Source organism: Oncorhynchus clarkii, chromosome 13, assembly GCF_045791955.1.
Source record: "Oncorhynchus clarkii lewisi isolate Uvic-CL-2024 chromosome 13, UVic_Ocla_1.0, whole genome shotgun sequence".
Lineage (NCBI taxonomy): Eukaryota > Metazoa > Chordata > Actinopteri > Salmoniformes > Salmonidae > Oncorhynchus > Oncorhynchus clarkii.
The window spans coordinates 41021202-41048459 of record NC_092159.1 but is presented as its reverse complement, the minus strand read 5'-3'; the positions used below and the strand labels follow the sequence as shown (position 1 = coordinate 41048459).

Genomic DNA, 27258 nt, shown 5'->3' with positions numbered 1-27258 from the left:
AGAATATCGCTTATACACCCCCCCCCCCCCCCCCCCCCGATACGAGCGTTTTCATTTGACCCTTTTCTGCCAAATGATTTCCAAATAACGGTATAGATGTAGCATTATCATTCTAGGCTTTTGATTTGTTTAGATGGTTTGATCAGGTTGTCTTTATTATCATCAACACGTGTGATAAAATATATTGTCGTCTGGGTAGAGAAAGCCTAGCTACACTATAGAATATTTGAAGAGAATGCACATAATTTCCTCTCCCCCCCGTTCAGGTCCCCCCCATTTCTTCCACACCGCGGCAGTATGTTTTTTGAACGCTCGTGGCGCTGTACATCTTCTGAACCACCACACAGACAGGAGTGAGAGACAGTCATGGAGAGGTGGAGAGCGGACTGTTTTCTTTGTTATTTTTAAACTCTTCCCATTCGCATCTATGACACGATTCACAGTGAGCTGTACAAGCAAAGATTCCCGATGCACTCGAAAACGGCAAGTAGGTTTTCACAGGTGAAGTACAGAGTACTTTTTTTCAGCTCATGGTTTGGGATTGCGGTAGCCGGAGATGATATGTGCCATCGCTTTGCTGTGTGTGTGTGTGTGTGTGTGTGTGCGGGCTAGTCAATTCCGAGATCGAGTGTTCTATCTCTGCTGCGTCTTTTATCGATTCTGAATGGTGGTGGGGTGTTGGTCGTGAACAACTCTGAACATTCATTACCTAAGATACTTCCATTTTAGTAGGCAAATAGTGTTGCAAAGTTGTGTACTAGTCGGTCGGCTGCGGAAGGGCCTGGCTGTGTGTACGGAGTTTGTTTCTGCCTCCCCTCCCCCATCCGTTTCTGCTGCTGTGCTGCTCATACTCAGAGGCCAAGACATGAATGCAATGAATGTGGTGATCACTTCAAAGCATTAGGGATGGTAGGGAATGGGTGTAGTAATACAGTTATAGTAGCGACAGATTACACTCTTTGGAAATGTACTTGCATATTACGAAACTGAAGACCGCAACACAGTATTTGTGAATGTGCGCATGGTAATACTTGCACGGTCTACGTGTTCACAGTTGGAATCATATCACAGCCTGTTCTTGATAATGTGATCTTGCTATTTTGGTAAATGTGCTACTACGTAGGCTACAATGTGTTTTAATAGAATTTCAGCATCAATATTGTTACTTTTATTTTGTTCCAGTATAACGTCAGCTTCCTAACGTGTTTGTTACGTTGTTGCTGGAAGGCTATGTTGCTAAGTTAATTGATTCCAACAGTGTTGTTTTGGTATTGTACACAGTGGAAGTTGAGAATGGAAAAACGAATCCCACAACGAATTCACACCTAAGCTTTTCCCCCTGAATTTTAAATTGAGCCGTTTAATTGATGCAGTGAAGAGGGGAACTTAGATTTAGGGTTTGATATTGACATGACCAATTGCGTATAATGTTTGCACAAATCATTCTGAGCAGTTGGCTGAACTAATGCCCAGTAGTCAAAGCAGTTGCCATTAGCTAACGTCCACACCTACTGTGTCTATAAAGATCAAATTCTTATTTTACAATGAGACCTCTCAGGGAGCAGGCGCAGCACGTATAACACACAATTAGGTGAAACAATATCATAGATACAACAGTCAAAAGTACACACAATGCCCAGTCAGCAAGAGATTGAGTAATATGCAGCATTTAATTAAGAGGCACTGGGAAAACACATGCAGTTATCAGTTAAAATCTCAGACAGTTTGTTTTTAAAAGTACCAGTTGGCTCAAAATAGCATAGCTTTAGTGTGTTTTTTGTAGCATGGTCCAGTCTCTAGCAGCAGGTAATTGAACAGCATTTTCACCAAAGATACTGAGTGTCTTGGGGATTGCCAGGTTGATGTAATTGCTGGATCTCAGGTTGTTGTTGGTGGTGTGGAGTCTTAGTATAGTGAGCTGAGATAAAGGGAGGTCTTGCCGAGGAGGGATTTGTATATGAATGTGAGCCAGTGGGTTTTATGTCTTACATGTAGTTAATGAATAAGTCACAGTGATGGGTTTGGAATGGGGCACTAGTGACAAAGCTTATGGCAAAGTGGTAAAGTACGTCCAGTTTATTGAGGGTGGACTTTGGGGCCATATTGTAGATGACATCACCACTATCCAGGATGGGAGTATTGTCATTTGGACCATGGTGTGTTTAGCACTGTGTGTGAATTAAGATTTGTTCTGGTAGAGAAAGCGGAGTCTGGACTTGACCTTTGCTTGAAGATTATTGATTTGTGTGTGGAACGATAGTGCCAGATACCCAGGTATTTGTATGAGCTGACATTCTAGGTCAGTTGGTGTCTAGATAGATGAGGACATTCTAAAGATATTGAGATCCTTGAAATGTAACATTTTAAAGAGAAGTACTACTCCTGCTACTAGAATTGAGCGTATCACATTTTTGTGTAGATTCATCATCTCTGTCAAGGTGAAAAGGAGAGATTGAGTATAGTTAGTGTTTCCTTGCACTGTGATGTGTAAAATACCCTGTCTGTCCACTCCATAGTTCCCGGACAGCCACAGGGGAGGGCCACTTCCTCCAGGTCTCAGCAGGGACTGAAAATATTTGACTCAAGGTCGTCCTCTGATATGATCAGTCGGAGTGCCTGCCTGGCTGCATTCACCACACACAGCAGCCATGGTCACAGTCATGGCAGATTGGGCTCTGCCTGCACCCCGCAGTTCCTCTTTTAACCTCCAGAATGCTCTGCCCTTGTCGCTCTATTTCATGCTCAGGGTCGGCTCCTGTAGTACACTGCTCGGATCTGTGTCTGTCATCAGTGGCCTCAAGTGGAGTTTTTGTTCTTTGTGCCCTTTACAGGACACATGTCAAACGTGCACGTTTATTTTCAATAGTGAAGAGGGGTCGATGTGCACATCTGTCTCTACTTACAGGAAAAAACAACAAAATAAGAACCTGACAGTTTTAAAGAATGGAAGGAAGAGGCACCCTACTACTCGGTGTCCATAACCCTTTTCCGTTCAGTTATTTTCAGCCAACCATTCCAAGTCAGAAATACATTCAATAGGATTGTGATGAAGCAGTTAGGCTATATCTGAAATGGTGTTCTTAATTTTCGCTACCGCTGTATTTTATCGAATAGATTTCATTCACACTAACATATAGCCTAGCTGCAGTTCAGAAATCCAACAATAAAAATATATTCTAGAATCTTCTGATGTTAAGGTATTGCTGTAGGGACTCATTAATGGAACGTGCTAATCTGTGTGAACACATGACACACAGATCACTTTTTTTCGTGAGTATCGATTTCTTCAATGCCCTTTGCTTTAGGGGATATTGAATTTTATTTCTTAGTAGTCAAAATATTTTTTCAACCTTTTAAATGGGTGCTATCGATGTGAGCAATGAAATAATTTATGGCATCTCTGTTTTGGCAGGATTTCTTTTTGAAATATTAGACTTGTGTGAATTCTATGCTTAGACATAGATATTCAGTCTGTTTTTATTTTCTCAGTATTGAATGGATTTCCAATTTGTCTCAAACGTTTGTTATTTTTTACTAAGTTGTCAAAATGAGATAATAAACTTCTTGAGTCATTGCCTGTGAATACGTTTAAACGTGTGTTTAAAGCTTCCACTCATTGTTTATTTTTGTATTTTTCTTACAGGAGAAATTCTTTCACGGTGGCATAAGTAGAGGGGTGGATCTGATAGTTCTGCACTGTGGGCTGTACTGGGACGGGGTGTATGGACGCTGTGAACATGAGCGTGGGCGACAAGTTGGGGGGTTACCTGGTGGATCTGGGGGGCAGCTTCACTGAGGATGCCCCCAGACCCCCGGTCCCTGGGGAGGAAGGAGAGCTGGTGTCCAGCGATGGACGGCCCTACAGCCACGGCTTCTATTCTTTCAAGAGCCTCAAGAACGAGGCCTCCACGGCCACGCCAAGACGACCTGACCTAGACCTGGGCTATGAGCCGGAGGGCAGTGCCTCCCCCACGCCGCCCTACCTTAAGTGGGCAGAGTCCCTGCACTCTCTCCTGGACGACCAGGATGGTATCCACCTGTTCAGGACGTTCCTCAAGCAGGAGGAATGTGCCGACATGTTGGACTTCTGGTTCGCCTGCACTGGCTTCCGGAAGCTCGAGGCCAACGAGGGCCAGGGCGAGGAGAAGAAGCTGAAACTGGCGAAAGCCATTTATAAAAAGTACATCCTGGACAACAATGGAATAGTCTCGAGACAGATCAAACCGGCCACCAAGAGCTTCATCAAGGACTGTGTGATGAGGCTGCACATTGACCCGGCCATGTTTGACCAGGCTCAGACTGAGATTCAAACTATGATGGATGAGAACACCTACCCGCTGTTCCTCAAGTCAGATATCTATCTGGAATACACCAGGACTGGGGGGGAGAGCCCTAAGCTCTACAGCGACCAGAGCTCTGTCTCTGGGGGTGGGAAGGTTTTACCAGGGTATTTGCCCACGCTGAACGAGGACGAGGAGTGGAGATGTGACCACGAGTTGGAGGAGCAGCAGGAGAGTGATCCCACTCCCAGCAACCGGCTCACTCAGAAGCTGCTTCAGGAGACAGCTTCCCAACGCGTCACCAGCACCAAGAGATTCCAGGACAGTCACGAGTACAGGTAAATCCTCTCTCTCTCCAGTCTCTATAACTATCTAGCTTCTCTGTGCAAGTGCTGAATTAGAAATAAACTTGTCCTCCCCCCCTCTGTCCGAGTGCTGCCTGAAGTTGGAGATGAAAAGTGGCTCTGAGTTTAGCACAGCGGACAGCTTAAGGTGAGAGGAATGCAGTGCAGGCAGAGGCCTTTAAGTACCTGTGATGGCGAGGCAGGGGTCGGAGGGAGAGCATTTGCTGGTTGTTAGAAGGTGGAGGCAGACGCTCTTTGTGTTCCCCACGCAGGTGTCCCGTGAATGGCAGGCTTTTCTAGTGGAAGAAAGGTTCTCTCAGAGAAAAGCTCAACGTGATTTCTCTTTTGACTGTGGAAAATGGAGAAGTCTGGTTTAACTGCAGCCGAAAGTCAAAGGAAGCACTCCCGATATTTCTCTTCTGGATGACTAAAATAGAATTGTAAAAGTACGGTCTTGTTTATCTGTCTTCCATTCTTTAATCAATAGTAATATGATGCTTATGTTATATCTGACAGAAACCTTTGTGTCACAGCCTTGTGTCATTTCATTTGCGCAGAATGGGATTGTGCGATGTGACTGACTACTTAAAACTCTAATCCTCGTCCTGTTGGAACAGAAACAGCGCCTCTGGGCTTTTTAGCCCACTATGCAAAGGATTAGGCCTCCAAATGTTCCTGCCAAAGTCTGCGAATTAAATATCAATCTTTAAAAAAAAAAAGACATTCACACATCTCTGAATTTGTTCCATATTGGTCACTAAGCAAAGCTGCTATCATCACCAGTTGTGAGAAGGATACGCGGAGGGATTTTGCAGATTTATTTAGCCTTGCTCTGAAATATGTAAGAACACAGCATTTTTACTTTTCAGATGGGCTTACGGATATTCACTGTTGGCATTGTCTGGTGCAGAGATTGAAGATTGCAGAATTCTATCCCTAGAAGTTGACCCACTTTTCTATCAACAGTCTTAGACAAACCTTGACATATGCAGAAGATGCAGTAGCACTCTGTGCAGAGAATGTGTTGAAGAGTTGTGGTTGCAGGGCTGAAAGACTTGAAATCCGTCTTCAATTAGCCTGACTAAAAAAGTAACGTTTCCAAGTCTTTGTTTTAGTTTAGGACTAGTGTTGTGATTTTGGAAATAGGTCTACTCAGAAATAGCACATTGTTTAGACTATTGGCCTATGCTAAGGAATATTGTTTTGTCTGACTTCAGTCTATTTGGATGCTCCGAAAAGTGTTTTTAGTATAGTTATAGTGTATAGGCCTTTATGTTGCCTTTTCTCATTTCCAGCTGGCCTATAAATGTGACAAAATGAAAGACTAGGATATTTTAAAACCACAAACACTCCCCACTCCACCCTGCTTCTGATTGTGTATTCTATGGCCCCTGGATATGATTTGCTTTAATTAGTGAGAGCAGTGCATTTTTTGAGGTTGTTTTCAAATGACTATTTCATTAGGTCTAGTATTTGGCGGAAATTACAAAAAATATTACCCTCCATTTTTAAATAGCCTTTTAGCATCACCCTTCGGGGTTTTGTGCAACTAAATTTTGCAGCAGTCAGATGTCTTTTAATGTGTGAAGACCAGAAGCCAGGGAATTAAAAGGGAGCAGCTCGGTAGTGAAGATGAATATGGAGAAAAACACGTTTTTTTCACAGTTGCGTAGTAATGCACAAAAAAACGTTGCGGGATATTTGTGCGTTGTTCTCAGACAAGCAGGTGATGGCCTCAGCCAGTCACTGTTCTTGTAGAGACAAATCTCTCTGAATATGTGTACGTGCTATGATGAGCATGAATACACATTTTATATGAACCTGTTCATTCTGAAAGACTCATTTCAACCTGTCTGTCAACTCATTCAATTCAGCCCTGACTCATTTTCCACCGGGAACCTTTCTCCTGGTGCCCCTCCTCTCTCCAGGTCTCCCTCGGAAAGTAGTTTAGATGATTTACCTCAATGACAATTTCTGGTATGAACAGGTTAGATATATAACCTCCATTTTTATATAACCATATCATCTTCAGAGTAATTGTAGAGAGAATGTAATGAGTAACTTAGCTGTTAGCAGGTCTGATTCCTTCACCTACAGTCAGAAGTTTACGTACACCTTAGCCAAATACATTTAAACTCCGTTTTTCACAATTCCTGACATTTAATCCTAGTAAAAAATTCCCTGTCTTAGGTTAGTTAGGATCACCACTTTATTTTAAGAATGCTAAATGTCAGAATAATAGTAGAGTGATTTTTTTCAGCTTTTATTTCTTTCATCACATTCCCAGTGGGTCAGAAGCTTACATACACTCAATTAGTATTTGGTAGCATTGCCTTATAAATGTTTTAACTTAGGTCAAACGTTTCGGGTAGCCTTCCACAAGCTTCCCACAATAAGTTGGGTGAATTTTGTCCCATTCCTCCTGACAGAGCTGGTGTAACTGAGTCAGGTTTGTAGGCCTCCTTGCTCGCACACACTTTTTCAGTTCTACCCACAAATGTTCTATAGGATTGAGGTCAGGGCTTTGTGATGGCCACTCCAATACCTTGACTTTGTTGTCTTGAAGCCATTTTGACACAACTTTGGAAGTATGCTTGGGGTCATTGCCCATTTGGAAGACCCATTTGCGACCAAGCTTTAACTTCCTGACTGATGTCTTGATGTTGCTTCAACGTATCCACACAATTTTCCTGATGCCATCTATTTTTGTGAAGTGCACTAGTCTCTCCTGCAGCAAAGCACCCCCACAACATGATGCTGCCACCCCCGTACTTCACGGTTGGGATGGTGTTCTTCAGCTTGCAAGCCTCCCCCTTTTTCCTCAACATGACAATGGTCATTATGAACAAACTGTTCTGTTTTTGTTTCATTAGACCAGAGGACATTTCTCCAAGAAGTACGATCTTTGTCCCTATGTGCAGTTGCAAACCGTAGTCAGGCTTTTTGATGGCGGTTTTGGAGCAGTGGCTTCATCCCTGCTGAGCAGCCTTTGAAGTTATGTCGATATAGGACTCGTTTTACTGTGGATATAGATACTTTTGTACCTGTTTCCTCCAGCTTCTTCACAAGGTCCTTTGCTGTTGTTCTGGGATTGATTTGCACTTTTCGCACCAAAGTACGTTCATCTCTAGGAGACAGAACGCGTCTTCTTCCTGAGCGGTATGACGGCTGCGTTGTCCCATGGTGTTTATACTTGTGTACTATTGTTTGTACAGATGAACATGGTACCTTTAGGCATTTGGAAATTGCTCCCAAGGATGAACCAGACTTGTGGAGGTCTACACATTTTTTTTCTGAGATCTTGCCTGATTTCTTTTGATTTTCCCATGATGTCAAGCAAAGAGGCACTGAGTTTGAAGGATTGCCTTGAAATACATCCACAGGTACACCTCCTATGGACTCAAATAATGTCAATTAGCCTCAATTAGCCTATCAGAAGGTTCTAAAGCCATGACATAATTTTCTGGAAATTTCCAAGCTGTTTAAAGGCACAGTCAACTTAGTGTATGTAAACTTCTGAGTGAAATAATCTGTCTGTAAACAATTGTTGTAAAAATTACTTGTCATGCTCAAAGTAGATGTCCTAACCTACTTGCCAAAACTACAGTTTGTTAACAAGAGATTTGTGGAGTGGTTGAAAAATGAGGTTTAATGACTCAAACCTTCCGACTTCAACTGTATGTTGCTGTGTATGGGCAGGGCTTTGATAAACCAATCGGTGGTGATCCAGGGGTGGCTGCACTCCAATGTAAAGGGGAGTGACAAAGGACCAGTAATTATTCTCTCGGTCCAAAGAAATGCCCAAGTCATTGGAACAACAAAAGGCCCTACATCTAATGATTTGGCATTGAGCTTCGATCACTGTGCATCAGGAGGACAATTTCATTACGTTTTTCAGGACAAGGGTATTCAAAGGTACGGATGATGTTTTGATGGGCTTTCTGAGAGGTATGAGTAATGTTTTGGCCAGTGCTGCTGTTGCACTCGGGTATTTCCTCATGTTCATCGAAAGCCATCTGGCCTACTCTTCGGTCGTAAGAAACGTGATGAAATGTCATCCATTTACAGCTGTGCACCCACACTGTCATAGCTAAACAGCAGAAAAAAATCAACCATGATGAAACCAGTGTTGGTTTGAAAGCATCTCTCACCTCCGGCTCCATCTCTTTGCTCTCTCTCTGCGATTCTGTGAACATTGACATCATGGCTGCTGCTTCAATCATGAGAAGATTCTAGATCATGGGCTTGAGTGCTGCCTGGGAATAATCATCAGAGGCTGCAGTAATCCGAGAGCTGCTCGGTTCATAAACAGATGCCTCACTACCAGTCAGTAGGATGGATGGCCATGGTTCAGGTTCTGGTAGGAGGCTGCCATTTTCCACGTGGTGCCCTGAAGAGAGAACACAGCCAGGTTTTAGAATTGGAAGCCCTGGTTTCTAGGAGGCAGCAGGGGAAGCAGGCTTCCAGGTCAAGGGGAAACCCTGGTAGAAAGGAGGCTTCCTGCTTGGCGCTCGCTCCCGTGCCGTGCACACTCCTTAAAACACTGTGGCCTCCTGCAGCTGCCCCTTTCAGTTGCATTTCCTCTCGTAACGCTCCTTCTTGTAAATGAATCCCACTCATTTGAAACCTTGGCCATATAACGTTGTCGTTATCCACAACCACGTTGCACCGCAGCCACGTATTGGTTGGACTTGTTTTTGTTTGATAAATGTAGCATGAGGGATGCCGTCATGGTGTGGGTTTTGTTCCTCAAAGCAGTTTTTTTTAGAGCATCCGGAGCAAAGAAGTGTTCTCCTCAGAGCCTCTGTTTTGAGAAGTGAATTGATTTTTACTACTCAACTTTTTATTACATTTTTTTATATTGAGTCATTTTTGACTTCAATGGAAACTCACTTTTTTTTGCAAAATTGCTGACTATTCCAAATGAAGTACTTATCTGAGCTCTTTCCCTTATTTTCTTAGTTGTTCACGTTATGACATTTCATGTTTTTGTTAGATTTGGCTTGTAAGCTGAAAGCAAATGTCATGCATGTTCGCCATGGGTAATTCAGTAGACTTCCTTTGAAGGGCAGATTATGTAATGGTTTACTGCTGACAGTGCTTATGGACCGAAAATGCAAAAAGGCCATAAGCATCATTTAATGACTAGAGTGCTTTAGTATTAAACTGTAATCTCTTTTCCAGTGATAAACGCTGATAGGACTTATGGTTGATGGACAGGACTCTGTTCAGAAAGCATGACTGTACACCTGTTCTTTACGAAGATTAGACCTGTATTTTATTTGAATAGGAAGTGAGGCACGTTTCTGTCTTGTTTTTTTTCTCTGGGGGAAATTTGCCTCCGGGATTGTCGAGGAATAGTCTCTAACTTTTATTGCTCTTTGCCGAATAGTTGAACACCGCCTTGATATGATCCTGTCTGAATGTGACGGCAGTACCACTAGCCTCGGTCCTGTCATTTATAGCCAATAACCACGTTTCCATCCATACATTGTATGTGAGTAAAGTCATACCGTATAAAAAAATCAAATAACAGCTGTGATGGAAACAGGAAGTTTCAGTACAATTGTCTAGATGCTGACAGATAAGTTGTTAGTTTGACATGGCGGGATCTTTTTGTTTCGGTAAAATGTTATGTGAGAAATGGTGGTGGAAATGCCTTTATGCGCAAATATGTAATAGCCATCATATCGAAGTAAACTTGGAGTCACTCGATCACATGGTGTGTGTGTGTGGTCCTCCCACTACGACTCAGGAAACAACACACTTTATTAGGCTACAGAGGAAATAAGTTACGATGAACTTCACAAGGCGGTGAAAGTGCATGGTGATCTTGATGCTCCTTTCCAATAAATGTCGAGGGTCTTATTCTGGTGACTTTGATTGATCGATGCTTTGACTGCCGTTTTGACAAAATAAAAAAAATATTCTCTGTGATATCATCATGTAGACTAGCCTACCGCAGAGCCTACTCGATCTGTGTCTGTGAGCTGTTGGCTAAAGCATCAAGACCAGACTAGTCACATTTAGCTATTTAACGCAAAAAGTTTTTGTGGCGAAACTGTCGGTAGAGTTGAAAATGCGATGGGAAACACGGTAAACATTCACATTTTATTCGGTAAGCCGAAATTTTTTTTTTTTTTTTTGTGTGCACTACGTCATCATGCGCTGATTTAAAAAAAATATATATCCGTGACAATTCAGCTTGGTGGAAACACCACTGGTGGGAAAATGCACGTGTTCACTTTGTGGATTTAGGAATATTCGCATGGAAATCTAGTTTATATCGTCATTTTATTCGATAGATTGGCAGTCTAGTTATGACACACATGCCATCTTCCGTTACGACTGCCATTGCTTTTCAAAGAGAACCAATTGTAATTTGTCATCTCTAGACATATTAGAATCTCATCCCTTTACTTACATGATGTAGAACTAAAAGACATTCTTCAACCACTCTCCATTCTTCTCTTAATCCAAACTGATTTACCACTTTGCAAAAGATTTTCTTTCTCTTTGTTTGGCTAGAATATGGGCTGACTGATAGCCAGTCAGAAGTAGCCTGGGTTTGGTTTGGTCTCTGATAAGACTGAGAGCTTCAGACTTCCCAGGGAGGGAGGGAGGGAGCACGCACGGACCACTTTGGGGATCTTTTTCAGTTTAAAGATGAAGAGAACAGAGGCCTACCCAGATCTATAATGCATGTGAAGGGAGCAGTTGAGGGAGGTTGAGTCAACGATGGAGGCTGTGGTGATGCGATGCTTCCAATAAGAATTAAATCAGCATCTCTACTGTACCTACCCTTAGAAACCCTCTGAAGGATATTCATTATGTCAATGTGGGCGGTTTGGTGTGAAAGGCATGTATTACTACAGAGATACTACAGTAGTCTTATTTGGAAATGTTCCTTTTGTTTTATATCTAAATGACATTTACATTGTCACTCAGTTCTTATCGGCTCTTATCCAGAATAACTAACAACGTCCTTCCCTTTTAATGCTATGATAATACAGTGCAATAATATTCGTAAAATGTACTTGCGTGTGTCTCATGTGAACCTGACTCTATTGTTTAATGGTGCTAATACACTCTGACATCATTGATTGTGTTATATCATGTGCTATGTATTGTTAATGACTTTGTCTTAATGCTATCTCTCTGAATGTTGGCGTTTCTTCCAGACGCGTGCCGTGGCGGGAGCCTGTCAACCCGTACTATGTCAACTCGGGCTACGCCATGGCCCCTGCCACCAGCGCCAACGACAGCGAGCAGCAGAGCATGTCCAGTGCCAGTGACGTAGACACACTCTCCCTGACCGACAGCAGTGTGTACGTACTCGCACAGCCTCCGCATCACCTCCCACTCACACGCGTGCACACACACACACACAATCGGTCAAACTGTAATAGTACATACCAGAAGTAAGGGCAGAATGCCTTCGAGAATGAAGTTTAGCTTCCCTGTTCCTTGCTATTCAGCATGAGGACCGTCACAAACAATTTTATGACATGTGAGTGTGTGGGTATAGAAAACAATAGTGAGAGTGTGTTATTTTCAATTTCACCCATGCCCAGTATATCTGAGCTCTACCTGGGTCGTATTCATTAGGGCACACAGTAGCAAAACGTTTTGCCACAGAAAACAGAAACAGGTTTCTCAATGAACAAGTTCAGGTAGTCCCTCTTTTTGAGTATGTTTTCTTCCGTTTGGTGCCGAATGAATAGGACCCTAGTCTGACTGTAGTGCCTCCTGCTGCACGCAGACTGGTGCCATGGTGCCATTTCCCCCTGTCTGTCTGTCTGTCACTGGGAGCAGCAACACATCTCTCTCTGCTCCTCTCCTCAGAGAACAGCCGCCTGTTCATTACCCACGCGAATGATCGCTGCTAAATGTCATTACTTATGCTAATTATAGAGCTATAAACTGGGAGGTACGACAGGGCCAAAGTATGTCATTTGAACGCATGGACCTGTTACCCTTTTTAAATCAAGTTTCCCGGAATTCTGAGGAAATGGTGGAGAATTGGCGGTGAAAGGTTGAGTAGATTTTGACAGGCTCTCATAATTGTGTAAAAGGAGTCGGTCCACAATGAATAAAAAATCAAATGTTATAGCCTACGTCTTATATGACATACCCACATTGCCTGACAACGGTTTGTTTCAGGATGGGTAAATGTATAAGTAGCAACTTTGGAGGATCCCATGTTGGACACAAGCTGTTATTTAGCTCAGTAATCCTCTTTCTTCTGCCTTAGCGGGAAGCAGACTGTTTCCTTTTAGAGTAAATCGAGCTAGGATGTGTTGGCAGAGGGAAGCCAGAGAAGACCGGAACGGTGCTGTAAGTTCAGAGATGGCACGGGGGAACGCATGTTAAAGAATCATCAAAGGCTGCTCAGCAGGACAAAAACATGTGTCTGAAGCAGGTTAGATTAGAGGCCATTATCTGCTGTTTGTTCCACAGCTCCTGGCACGGACGAGGCAAACCCAGCAGGGCCACTGAGACTTGGGATAAAACAGTTCTTCGTGTTGGTGTCAGCGACCACACCAGCTTCAAAGTAACCTATGAGTTTTCTAGTTTTGAATATGTGTGTAAAATTGTCCTTTTGGTTTCTGTTCCAGAGATGGGGTACCACCATACAAATATCGCAAACAGCATCGACGAGAGATGCACGAAAGTGCCAAAGCAAATGGGCGTGTGCCACTACCTCATATTCCTGTAAGTTAACCTTGGTTTAGCTACACACACCCCTACACAAACAAGTACGCACACATACCTGCAAGAACCCCCACTCGCTCATCAAAGACTGCTGACATGGCTGTAACCTGGTATTCTAGAACCATCAGTCTCTCTCAAATGTTCCCATCTCTCCACCTTCCTGCATTTGTAAGATGCCTGACTGCATCTCTCTCTGGGCCCGTGTAGGTTGTGTGAATAGCTCATAGTGAGGCTTGTGCTTTCTAAACTGTGCCTGGTGCTGTCCCCCGCCCTCAGCCGTCTGTCTGTGTTGAAGCCCATCAGACAGCAGTGTTTCTCCACTGTGGCAGTCCCGCCTCCCTGCATGCCTCTGCAGCTCCCTACAGGAGAACTCCCATCCTAATTGGGCCTCGGAGTCAAGAGTCCTGTTTAACAAGACTCTCTCCCTCACATTAGGATGCATGTATGCTTTTGTGTAGAATATATTTTTTTTTTCATCGACTTCTGTTTTTCGGTACACAGAATACAGAATAATGAAGAAACAAACTATGCATAGCAGAATAATGGAAACGCTGTCTGTCTTGTCCTTGATTGTTCCATTTTTGTGTAATGGATTAGTCCCTGACACATACTGCAGTGGTAATGGAGAGACGTACAGTGTATTTGGAAAGTATTCAGACATTCTACGTGTTGTTACGTTACAGGCATGTTCTAAAATGGATTAAATAAAAAAATAATCCTCATCTACATAATAATTTATGCAAATGTATTAAAAATCAAAAACGGAAATACTTTTATTTATATAAGTATTCAGGCCCTTTGCTATGGGACTTGAAATTGAGCACAGGTGCATCCTGTTTCCATTGATCATCCTTGAGATGATTCTACAACTTGATTGGAGTCCACCTGTGGTAAATTCAATTGATTTGACATGATTTGGAAAGGCACACACCTGTCTATATAAGGTCCCACAGTTGAAAGTGCATGTCAGAGTAAAAAACAAGCCATGAGGTCGAAGGAATTGTCCGTAAAACTCCGAGACAGGATAGTGTCGAGGCACAGATCTGGGGAAGGGTACCAAAATATGTTGGTAGAATAGAAGGTCCCCAAGAACACAGTGGCCTCCATCATTCTTAAATGGAAAATCCTGCCCAAACTGAGCAATTGGGGGAGAAGAGACTTGGTCAGGGAGGTGACCAAGAACCTGATGGCCACTGACAGAGCTCCAGAGTTCCTCTGGAGATGGGAGAACCTTCCAGAAGGACAACCATCCCTGCAGCACTCCACTAATCAGGCCTTATGGTAGAGTGGCCAGACGGAAGCCACTCCTCAGTAAAAGGCATATGACGGCCTACTTGGAGTTTGCCAAAAGGCACCTAAAGGACCCTCAAACCATGATAAACAAGATTCTCTGGACTGATGAAACCAAGATTGAACTCTTTGGCCTAAATGCCAAGCGTCACATCTGGAGGAAACCTGGCTCCATCCTTACAGTGAAGCAAGGTGGTTGCAGCATCATGTGGAGATGTTTTTCAGCTGCAGGGACTGGGAAACTAGTCAGGAATGAGGGAAAGATGAACGGAGCAAAGTACAGAGAGATCCTTGATGAAAACCTGCTCCAGAGCGTTCAGGACCTCAGACTTGGATGAAGGTTCACCTTCCAACAGGACAATGACCCTAAGCACAACGCCGGAGTGGCTTTGGGACAAGTCTCAATGTCCTTGAGTGGCCCAGCCAGAGCCTGACTTGAACCCGATCGAACATCTGGAGAGACCTGAAAATAGCTGTGCAGCGACATTCCCCATCCAACCTGACAGAGCTTGAGAGGATATGCAGAGAATAATGGGAGAAACTCCCCAAATACAGGTGTGCCAAGCTTGTAGCGTCATACCCAAGAAGACTCGAGGCTGTAATCACTGCCAAAGGTGCTTCAACAAAGTACTGAGTAAAGGGTCTGAATACTTATGTAACTGTGATGTTTCAGTTTTTTAAATAAATAAGTAATAAAAATCAAACTGTTTTTGCTTTGTCATTATGGGGTATTGTGAGTAGATTGATGAGAAAAATGTAATACATTTTATAACAACTCTAACGTATCAAAATGTGGAGAAAGTAAGGGGTCTGAATACTTTCTGAATGCACTGCATACACTGAGTGTACAAAACATTAGAAACACCTACTCTTTCCATGACAGAATGACCAGATGAATCCAGGTGAAAGCGATCAGCCCTTGTTGATGTCATTGTTAAACCCACTTCAATCAGTGTAGATGAAGGTGACTATAGATTAAGTGGATTGTGTATATGTGCCACTTCAGAGGGTGACTTGGCAAGACAAATATTGAATTGCCTTTGAACAGGGTACGGATCGTAGGTGCCAGGCGCACCAGTTTGGTTCAGGAACTGCAACCCTGCTGGGTTTTTCACGCGTACACAGTTTCCTCTGTGTATCAAGAATGGTCCTCCACCCAAAGGACATCCAGCCAACTTGACACAACTGTGGGACACATTGGGGTCAACATGTCCCAGCATCCCTGTGGAACGCTTTGACACCTTGTAGTCCATTGCCCTGATGAGTTGAGGCTGTTCTGAGGGCAAAAGGGGGTGCAACTCAATATTAGGACGGTAATTCCTAATGTTTTGTACACTGTGTACACTCATCACTAATAGAGGGTAATAGCCACAGTAGAGAAATAATTTCTACAGCCAGGTCTTCTAATGGCCATAAAGCTACTCTGGGCTGTTTGTGTGTAAAGCTTTGTCTGTGTTGGGTGAAATGAATATGAATCCAACTGAAGCCAAATTCAAAGAGAAAATAGCAGTCAGAGCTGGGGAAATATCCGGCTTTGTAATCAGCATGTGGACATATCCTGTGTGTTTCAGTGGGGCCCTGAGTAAAACGTCCCTCTACAATATTTAGGCTATACCCAGAATGTACTTTAATCTCTGTTTGCTGGATTACTACAACAATGCACCTTACAGGCTTGAGTTGTGTTGGGAATACCAGCTAAGAGCTGCATATTCCCAGCATCTTCCTTTTGATAAAAATGTACTTCACTCTGCTGCCTGTGATTAAACATGAAATGATGGGGATTATTTTGAATGGACAATCACCTTTTTAGAGATGAAGTCTGGTCTGTGGTGTACCAGTGGGCTTTCACTGTGTTTTTCCAGACGCGGCGTGTAGCTCAGACGCTGTTAACCTTTATTTATCCAGGCAAGTGGGGCACGGCGTCACGCTGCGACGGGTCGACCTGGAGATTGATTTCGGTGTTTTCTTTTTTTTTAAACGGCTATTATAAAAGTCACTGACCAACAAAAGTTGTTTATGGCTGATATTTGACTAACTATCTTATGCTTTTTCTCTACCTTTTGGAAGTACCCTATGTTGAATGCCTGCGGCATGCCTAATGCCTATTCAAAGCCTTAAACCATGTCAAATCAGACCTTGTAGGTACTACATTAGCTGCTAAGCAGTAGTCTTCTTGACTTTGGTTTGAGGTTATTGTTTTGGCACGTTCATTTCCATTACAGGTCCCCTGTTTAGCGTTTCCCTGATGAACTGTAGACGTGTTTGATAAGTCTTTCCTCCTGTTTTCATTTTCTCCCTTCTGTTCTATCAACAGAAGTGAACAGCGTAGTGGCCACGGGTTTTGAGGAGAAAACGGCAACAATGTTATCGGCGAATGGCTACCGGTACAATTTGAAATGAACTGGAAATTGTGTGTTTCCCCCTCTGTTAGCGCACAAACCGGATACCAAAGGACATTCACGTGGAGCCGGAGAAGTTTGCGGCGGATCTGATCAGCCGGCTGGAGGGAGTGCTGAGGGAGAGGGAGGCCCAGGAGAAACTGGAGGAGCGGCTGAAGAGAGTCCGACTGGTACGTTGTTGTCCACAGAAGTACCACCATGCTTGTCGGTGTGATCCCTCTCCCTGGTGGGGCGCTATACTACTCTATACGCCCCCCCATCATCCTCTTAACAACCTCTTACCATGTTCTCTACAGCTGTGTTGTCTGGCTGTCTATCAGAAGGTACACTGTAATGTCTCTGTTGTTTGAAAGGACCGGGTTGATTCATTCAAAGGAAACCGACATTATTCCATTATGAATCATTGATAGAAGTGTGGCTCTGGCCTATCGGGGATCCATCCCACTGTATCCTGGATCCCTTTTGTCTCTGGCATCAGATGGAACACCTGTAGACAGCCTGAGCCACTTTTGAGCCTGGCGCACTGTAATGACTTTGTTTGAAGTCCGTCGGAGCGTGAAGAAATGCCTGCGCTCACCGCAAATGGAATCTCTTTCGGTACACAGAGCCAGGTCTTAAGTCTCAAGGCAGATATTTTATGTCGTTTGGCCCCTCCGTAAGAGGAGCCGCCATCATGGAACAGTGGGTTTCTCTTTATTAAGAGCTGGTGGCAGACGGGAGTGGCAAATAGTGACTCTATTAACTGATATTCTTACCTAAATCAAAGATAAGCTTGTACCCCCCCCCCCCCCCCCCCCCCCCCCCCCTCCATTCCTCTCCACTGCTCTCTTACCTGGTATTCATCCACAGACTTACACCCTGATCTCACTGAATGTGGCCTCAATCCAATGTTGATTGATGGAGAGGTCACATGCGGTCTAGGCATACTCCCTCAGTAGTGTCTGACAGGAACGGGTCAATAGAGCAGGATAGCCTGTCATATTGCTGTTGACTGATGAAATAATTAGTCGTAAATTATACAGAACCTTTAGGATCAATGCATTGTTGCCACTGAGAGAGAAATAACTTAATAGGCGTTTTTCACTTTACTTTTCGACGCTCTGAATATTGGCCCACCTAATGTATAATTTACATGTTCAATAGCAGCAGTACGTTCCTCTTCCCTGAGGTGAGAGTGAGTGAGAGAGACTCAGTACATTCATTAGTAGATGCCTTTTAGCAGGATGGGCTCAGCAGGTCTGGATCTGGCCTCATTTTGGCACGAACAGGGTAACTGAGAGTGCAGAGCAATGGCCTGCACAGCTGCTCTGAGCCAGAGACTGAGAGCCAGGCCAGTATCTGCTCGCGCCAGTCAGACCCTCATCAAAAAGTCCTTAGCTCCCGCCCAGGATTCCTCTACCTGGAGTGAGCATCAAAGCCTCCAACACATAAATTGCCCACTGTTATTTGCCAATGATTCCCATGTTGAAATGCCATCAAAGGTGTGTGGGAAGGGTGAGGCGGTGAGGAGCCAATGGGGGCTGATGTGTTTTAGTTAGGGGAGTGGAAGACCGAGTCCACAAATCCTTAGCAATTCAGTTAGTTGCAGAGATGGAGACAGACCTGGTGAAATGGCTAGAGGTGTCATACAGTTAGTTACTATGGCTGTGCGTGCCATACAGTTAGTTACTATGGCTGTGCGTGCCATACAGTTATTTACTATGGCTGTACGTGCCATACAGTTAGTTACTATGGCTGTACGTGCCATACAGTTAGTTACTATGGCTGTACGCATCATACAGTTAGTTACTATGGCTGTACGCATCATACAGTTTGTTACTATGGCTGTACGCATCATACAGTTAGTTACTATGGCTGTACGCATCATACAGTTAGTTACTATGGCTGTACGCGTCATACAGTTAGTTACTATGGCTGTACGCATCATACAGTTAGTTGCTATGGCTGTACGGGTCATACAGTTAGTTGCTATGGCTGTACGCATCATACAGTTAGTTACTATGGCTGTACGCGTCATACAGTTAGTTACTATGGCTGTACGCATCATACAGTTAGTTACTATGGCTGTACGCATCATACAGTTAGTTGCTATGGCTGTACGCGTCATACAGTTAGTTGCTATGGCTGTACGCGTCATACAGTTAGTTACTATGGCTGTACGCGTCATACAGTTAGTTACTATGGCTGTACGCGTCATACAGTTAGTTACTATGGTTGACTGCGCCTTTGTCTAGGAACTAGTACATAGCAATATAATAGCTTGAAATATATTGAGCTATTTAATTGTAGTAAAAATCAAGGGTCTATTGAGAGGTAAGATTATGCTGGCAGACATGATGTAGAGCGAAATAGCTTTGCACCACAGAGGAAGAACATTGCCTCTGCAGCAGAGCCGTGATAATGCCACGGCACGTGTTAACACATGGTCTCGTGGAAGTGTGCCATCTGCTGGTGTGACTGATTGGAACAAATTGCCTTTTGAAATGACTTTAGCAGTTGTTCTTTCACAATGTGGTGAGTTGGGGCTCCATTTATTTTCTTGGGAAATGACCAGACACTGAAGCTCATACATGTGGGTTGTAATTGAGATATGTCTCAATGTACAGCACAAATTAATGTGTAGAATATATTTGTGTATTATATACTGACGTGATCTCTGATATGTCAACTTGTAGTATTGCTGTTGAGTTGGGTAGTAACCATCTGCAGTATATTTAATGATCATTTATTTTTCTTTCTGGAAGGAGGAAGAGGGTGAGGATGCAGACATCTCCACATCCATCTCGTTCTCCAGTCACAGACTGCCCCCTGGCGCCCACCCACAACACTACAACAACCCCCGCTACTCTGACATCGGCTACAACGGCCTGGCGCTGCGTCCTGACGCCCACGAGGAGAACCCCGAGAGCATCCTGGACGACCACGTCCAGCGAGTCATGAAGACCCCCGGCTGCCAGTCCCCGGGCACCGGCCGCCACTCTCCCAAGTCCCGCTCACCCGACGGCTTCCCTGCAGGTGGCAAGGTGCCCGGATCTGGGATGCCACTGCCCACAGGCCCGGGCAAACACCCAGCTCGGCAGGGGCCCAAGGGGGAAGCTGCCAGCCAGCAATACCACCACAAACACGTGCACCACATCCACCACCCGGCCGGAGGGAAGCCCAAAGAGCAGGTGGAGGCTGACACAGCCACGAGGGTCAATGGTAACTTCCACTGGGGGATGGAGCAGCACAACTATGGGTCCAAGTCTCGCAACTATGCTGACGGCATGGGCCCCAGCCCGATGGATCCTATGGGTTACAGGTACACACAGAAACACACAGCCCCTTCATGTCTCTTTAAATTATGTTTTTAGTTCTTCCATGTCTCCAATGTTTTTTATTTTTGTAAAAAAAAAAAAAACACTTGCCATTAACGTCATTGTCATTTTTATCACGCAATTTCCGTAGTAGCAAAGGTAGCACGCTATCGAAGCGGCCGTTTAAGAAAGCTGAGGAGGTGCGGACCTTCGAGGTGCCCGTGCCTCCGGAGGACGTGGAGAGGAACCAGAAGATCCTCCAGTGGATGATGGAGGGAGAGGCGGTCCGTAACAAGAAGAGCCCCTACGGGTGAGTTCCGGCTTTATGGGTCTTTCCCACGTAGGGAATCCGTAACGTACAACCACAGTGATGCAAGTCATTTGAATTAACACTGATCTGTATTATGGGGGTATGTGTATATTTGGGTCAAACAATGACAAGGATGTCTCCCAGGAGCACCACAGGGTCCAAGAAGACCCCGTCGAGCCACGAAGTGTCGCGGCCCAGCTCTGTGGAGCGTCCCGGGGCAGTGCATCCGTGGGTCAGCGCCCAGCTGCGGAACAATGTGCAGCCCTCACACCCCTTCATCCAGGACCCCACCATGCCCCCCAACCCGGCCCCCAATCCCCTCACCCAGCTGGAGGAGGCTAGGAGGAGACTGGAGGAGGAGAAGAAGAAGACGGGGACCTTACAGACCAAACAGAGGTGAGTCGGTGTTACCTGGGGAGGAAGGGAGATGTTTCTGTCACAGTCTGGTTCTTCATGTCATGTCTAGCCATCCGTTGTATTGTTGTAGTGATTGTGGCAGCCATGTGACTGAACACCAAACTCATCCTTTTGATAATACAGGAAAAAAGGAATAATGTTATCGAAAAGTAATGTTTGTGCTGAAACAGCAAATGTTGGGGTGAGCTGAGGCATGACAGGGTCTCAGACCACTAAAGAATGAAATATTCTTCCCTTTTTTTCCCCTTCACATTTCTCACTGATCAAACCCCATTTTGAGTAGCGTGATGCACTGACCAACCTGGTTTTACATTTTCATTGCGCATCTGTGCATGATCCCTGGTGTGTGTATCCTGGTTGGTGTGGCCCTGTGGCTGGTCCGTGTCTAACTCCCAGGGTTGTTGGGTCCTTCAGGTATGTGATGGAAGTGATCCAGCGGGGGCGCGCTGCCGCCAGGCCCGCCCTGTTCCCGCCGCTCGGCGTGGTGCCTGCCGTCTCTGACACGGAGCTGTCCGAGTACGTCCAGTCTGGTTTACCCCAGTAGCCCTTAACAGCCACCCCATTGGTCACAGCAGCACTCAACCCCCCCCCCCCCCCCTTCCCATTGGTCACAGCAGCACCCCAACTCACCACCTCCTTCCATATCTATCACCAGCAGCATCCAGACCCGACTGCTCTGTATCTGCACAGCCAAGCAGAGGCCTGTCTGTATGACTAGACTCCATAGAGATTAACAGAGGTGTATATGTTTGATTACTGGCATTAATACTTGTATCCCCATAATCTAGTAGTAGTTTCCTGTACAATAACATATGTGTGTAGTTTTAGTTTTTTGTCAATTAGAAATTCATATTTGATCTGATTATTTGCTTGCGTATGGGTGGGGATTAGAAAAGTCAGTCTCACCTCTTCAGCCATTTCTTAGTCAGACAGTAATCCATAGCTGCAGGGTGAGGGCTAAAACAGTGGATGACCGTGAGAATGATCATACCTTTGGTTTCACGCTGGTGGGATGAGAGGGATTAGAATGACATTAAGTGGAGAGAGATGGGGAAGATAGAACTGGAAGACAGGGAGGGAGGTAGTAGGAGGCAGCAGCTAGGGAGAGGCGTGTACTGTAAGCTGCGTGGGGCGAGAACGCAGCACTTTGATGTTCTCTGTGTGAACCTGCTGTTTGTTTGATGTCCCGTGGCTTCTTCCTCCGATGGACAGTTTTTAGTGATGTAGGGGGACAGGATAGGCTGCAGTAAGGAGCAGATGAAAGCCGGGCTATCCTGGCATAGCCCCTGGGCCTCTACAACCCCATCCTATCACTGGGCCTCCACCACCTCACCCCACACCATCAAACCCAACAACAGGCACAGGGGCATGCAGTTGGAACACTACTTACTGTAGTAGCCTGCTCCCTGCTGGTAGCATTTGGGCATAACACCTCTTCATCACAATCTCATTTAAACTTGTGAGCATTTCCTTGCTGGAACAACATTACCTCCAAGAACTCTGATTGATAAATGAATACTTTCCCTGGACAAGGTCCTTGGGGCAATATTACCTGTACCAGGAGTGCTCAATTTGATAGCATTTTAGAGGAAATCAATGCTGTAAAGTCTCACATTGTGGCTCGTGAAGTATTCCAATCATGAAACCGATTCTTTGAATTTGTTTGTCAAACAAATTTTTGCATTTATTGGTTGTCTCCTTTTTGGCAGGCCTCTGGAAATCAAACTAAGGCCCCCCACTAGGGGTCCCCGGCCCCCTGGTTGATTATGCTTCGCCCCCTAAACAGTCATTCACTGCATAGCAACTCTGGTGGCGCTCACAGAAAAAACATTTCTACGTTGTAAAGAGGGAGAATGAGTGACTTGAAATCTTGTTTTCTTACATCAGATTCTGACTGAGAGGAAATTATACCTCTGGATGTCAGAATCCCCCCCCCCCCCCCCAATCAAATGATCAGAGCTTGGAGTTCTGCTGAGGTCTTTGAAACATCTCATGCATCTCATGAAACATCTCAAGATGAAAGGAAAACTTGACTTGGCAAATTGAATGAACCTCTTGCTTTGTTTGTTTGCAGACATAAAGTGACGAAGAAGCCTGCCTGTGAGAACATTACGGTGGCCTACTACTTCTGTGGGGAGCCAATCCCATACAGGACGTCGGTCAAAGGTCGCATGGTCATGCTGGGCCAGTTCAAAGAGCTGCTGACTAAGAAAGGAAGCTACAGGTGAGGTCACTACTCTACCTGGTGAGGCACAGGGAACTAGATTTACAGCATGATGTTATGTAACATTTTAGTCTATTAAACTCTGAAGTCCTTGAAATTGAATATCACGTTTTTGTTTTGTTTATGGTCATCTGGAAAAGGATGAACCACATTCCAAAGTCAATTTTTTCATCTTATGTAAATTTGGTGCATAATAAATCAAGCTTTTTCAAAGAACTTGAACTAACAACCAACTGTTCTCTGACTCTAGGTATTTTTTCAAGAAGGTAAGCAATGACTTTGGGGTGGTGTTTGAAGAGGTACGCGAAGATGACGCCGTCCTGCCCATCTTTGAGGAGAAGATCATTGGGAAAGTGGAAAAGATTGATTGACATGGAGGTGGAGAGGAAGGAGACGTTCACAAAGTCGGCCTGCGATGGCGCTATCGACGGATGAGCTGCTCACTTGAGAGAGACGGAGAGAAAGTGTTTGATTAGAGGGAGGATTGGCAGGGGAAGAAAATGTACGGAGTAAGTCGCTACAGGAGGGAATGGATGAAGGGATGAGAGAATGAGGAGACGAGTGCATAGTGGTCACTGTGGTAGACCCTTATGACTCCAAGGCTTTCATATCTGCTCAGTGCCACTGCATTGTGCAGGCAGAGTAGGAAAGCATTGGACAAAACAAAAAAAAGTGTCTTTCTGAGTGTAATGTAATGTAGCATTGTACAATTTTGACTAGAAGAAAAATGCTATGAATCTGCTTACTAAAGCAGCATATTATTTTTGATATGACGTATCAGAAGGTATCCTTTCTAATGTAAGCGTGTCATTTTTATATGTGTTGGTACCAGATGTGTACAGATTGTCTGTTTTTAAAACACAACGATAAAGTTTTATATTATCTATTTAAATATTTGAAAAAGCGGTCGTTTTAATCCTATTAAAACAGTGGCGCTGTTCCAATTCGATGAGATCCAAGTGTTTTGACACAGGCTGTTTTTCAAGTATTGTAGGAACTATTACACAGCCCCATGTTCTACCAAGTGCTTTTAACAGGAACACTCAACCTTGCCAGTCCTCTAAAGTTAAGTGGCATTGAGTTGTCGTGCTGCACTTATCACTGTATTATGCATTAGTGTCAATGGCGCAAAATGAAAAAGGAATGCCTTCTTGAGGTTGCCCTCATGTTTTGCATTTTTCAATTAGGAAGGGACATCCCCAGCAGTAGCTCGATCTGTGTCCAATGTACTGTACTCGGAGGTCTCTTAACTTTCCCCATAGTGTACGTATGTATGCACATTAAATACATGATTATTCCCATACCTGCAGACATCTGCCAACTTAAATTGATCCCCACTATGTTCAGTAACTTAGATTTTTGCTACATTTCGGTCTTAATTGTAGCAGATCAGGGCAGAAAATAACGTCTTTGATCAGAGATAATCACAACCATTTGTGTACATGCTACTGACAGTTCAGATCCAGATTCTATTTACAGCCTAGAGCTTTTGTAGGCGTTTAAGACCAGAGTCCATAGTAAAAGTCTCCTGAAGGTTCATACACGGGTGTCTGTGTAGAGAAAGGGTCTGTGGGTGGAAGTTTGTCACCAAGTAACTACCGAGGCTCAATAGAGTGTTGATCGTCTAATGTGTGTTCACATGCATTCAGAAAGGCTCCTGACCCCATGGTTTCACACTGGACAATGAAAGGACATAGTATATGCTTACCTAGTAAATATATCACATACAGCTGAATAATGACTTGTAGCCTTTCATAGCTCTATAGAGCTAAATTTGGTGCCTGGTAGAAATTGTCTCTAGAAATAACTTTAGTATGAAGTGATCTACTTTTTTTTTGATAGGTCACAATACACCAAAGAGAACAGTAGAAGTCGATATGTTTGTCATCCCCTTTTATCTTCTTTATTTACCCTCATTCACATGGGTACTCTTTGATTATTCTCCAAATCCCTGTGTTGAAGTGGAATTCTCTTGTACAATTTTCTAGGGCAGGGCTCTCCAACCCTGTTCCTGGAGAGGTGCCCTCCATGTAGGTTTCCACTCCAACCCCAGCTGTAGCTAACCTGATTCAGCTCATCAAATCAGCAAATGACTACAATCGTTTGCGCTAGATTAGGGTTTGAGGGAACCTGCAGGACGGTAGCTGTCCAGGAACAGGGTTGGAGAGCCCTGTTCTATAGCGTTGTGCCGAGGGTCAGTGCAAGGTGGAATGTGCTAACCGTTGTGATTAGGATGGTAAGGACCTTTTTAATCAGAGTGCTGTATTGCTGGGTGTTGTTCTCTATCAACACCACGTATAAGAGGACGATCTCCTTTTCTGAGATGCTGTTTTTGTATTTATTTAGATGGATATTTTTAAAGAATCTGTATGAAGTTAACATACGTAGTGGACAACCCTCTATTGCTCCTGTTTAAAGATTTGAATAACCGTACTTTATGTTTTCATAACGAGAGGCATTTACTCCATGATCTTTGACAATATTGGTACTCAGCCATCATCTGTCACGCTACAATGTAGAATTTGGCTCTCTGTTATGATTATCATTAGATGTTCACTGTCTGTATGTATTACCAATGGAGGGCAGTGATTCTTACTGTGAAAGCCCCAAAGTGAACTTCCCCCCCCACTTATGGTCAATGAAATGTATATAACGACCATCACAGAGTGCCTTTTATTGCCATCCTCTCATGTCATCCGCTGTGTGATTCTCAAGTGTTACCAAGACCTTGCTTTTATATTTTTATTTAGCGTCTTACAAACCATGTTCTGTTCAACTGTTTCCTATGTCACATCTCACTTTGGATAGAAACGTTTTGTGTAAATATGTAAAAAAAAAAATTGTACATGTCATCAACCAGCAATTCACTTAGGAGATATTCAATACCCCGGAACTGTTTCTTAGTGCTGAGTTGTGCGGTTATCATTTAAAGGTACTTCAACAATGAATACATGTAATAAACCCGAACTTCTCCATTACCTGTAGTCATTCAAATGTGTTAACTGATTTTAAAACTAACACTTTAACACTATAAACTAACAACGCTTTATGAAATACTTAATGTCCTATTAAACTATACTTCACTATATAATGTGTTACCCACAAAGTAGAGTTACAATAAATAAAACATCTGCAGGGTTTGACTGGCACAGCTTCAACTGAAGATGGCAGTCTTGATCCGCTGGCATTGTGAGCGTTGCTTGAAGTGGGCTGCTTCTCACCCGTACTGGTACCTGCACCTCAAGTGTTCTACTGCTTGACCACTGGGAACCTCTTATAGAATATTGGCTCTAGAATATGACACCTAAAGCAGTACTGTAACCTATGGCAGTCCATGACCAGCAGAGTGAGAGAAGCATTTGCTCGTGTGAGGAGTAGATTCTCAAACCTGGCTGAGATGACAGCAGTTTCAGACAAAGCCTTTGATAATGGTACTGGAGGTGAGCTTTGGAGAGTGTGGCTGTTGTCTGAATAACGGTTCAGGCTTCCAGATTGAGGTGATTAATTGGAACATTGCTACAGAATCAAATCTTGAGAATCGGAATCAAACTCTTGATTGACTCTTGTTGTGGATTGTAATTAGAACAGCTTTGCTTTTTTGTTAATGAGTTTGAATCAAGTTTGAAGTATTTCAAGTCTAACTACAAAGGAAGATGTTGCAGTTCACTCTTGTCAGTTAACAATCCTTAACTGTCTATTGACACCCGTGAGTCAATCTAAGTAACATAATTTTAAAAATCCCCATCAAAATCTGTAAAATTAAGCTTGAGGTAACAGTTTGCATGGGCTGAATCTCAATCCACTGATTGCGCCTGTGTCGGCCTTCCGCATCTGCGGTGGAAGGTAGTTGAGCTACGGTTTGGCCTACAAACTATGACCCCCACAAGTGTCACGGGACTAGTCTGAAGATAACCCACACAAATGAATGGAAGTATGGAAGTAGATTTGTGTCCCAAAAATATGGGGTAATTATGTGAGAAGAA

At 44.0% G+C, this 27258-nt stretch overlaps 1 protein-coding gene across 5 annotated transcripts; it reads left to right on the top strand.

The window, feature by feature from the left end:
* Nucleotides 1-341: 341 nt before the first annotated feature.
* Nucleotides 342-26253, top strand: LOC139364711 (axin 1). Of its 5 annotated transcripts, none has more exons than XM_071101697.1 (11): nucleotides 344-487; nucleotides 3644-4618; nucleotides 11806-11952; nucleotides 13243-13339; nucleotides 17061-17198; nucleotides 19773-20329; nucleotides 20476-20634; nucleotides 20779-21030; nucleotides 21466-21567; nucleotides 23126-23275; nucleotides 23526-23942. In XM_071101697.1, exons 2-11 carry the CDS (start codon nucleotides 3723-3725, stop codon nucleotides 23644-23646), a joined length of 2619 nt encoding a protein of 872 aa, XP_070957798.1. In that variant the 5' UTR covers nucleotides 344-487; nucleotides 3644-3722; the 3' UTR covers nucleotides 23647-23942. The 5 variants fall into 5 exon arrangements, with proteins under 5 accessions (XP_070957801.1, XP_070957798.1, XP_070957797.1 ...); XM_071101696.1 differs by having other exon boundaries at nucleotides 349-483; XM_071101699.1 differs by having other exon boundaries at nucleotides 365-501; nucleotides 20479-20634.
* Nucleotides 26254-27258: the final 1005 nt, after the last annotated feature.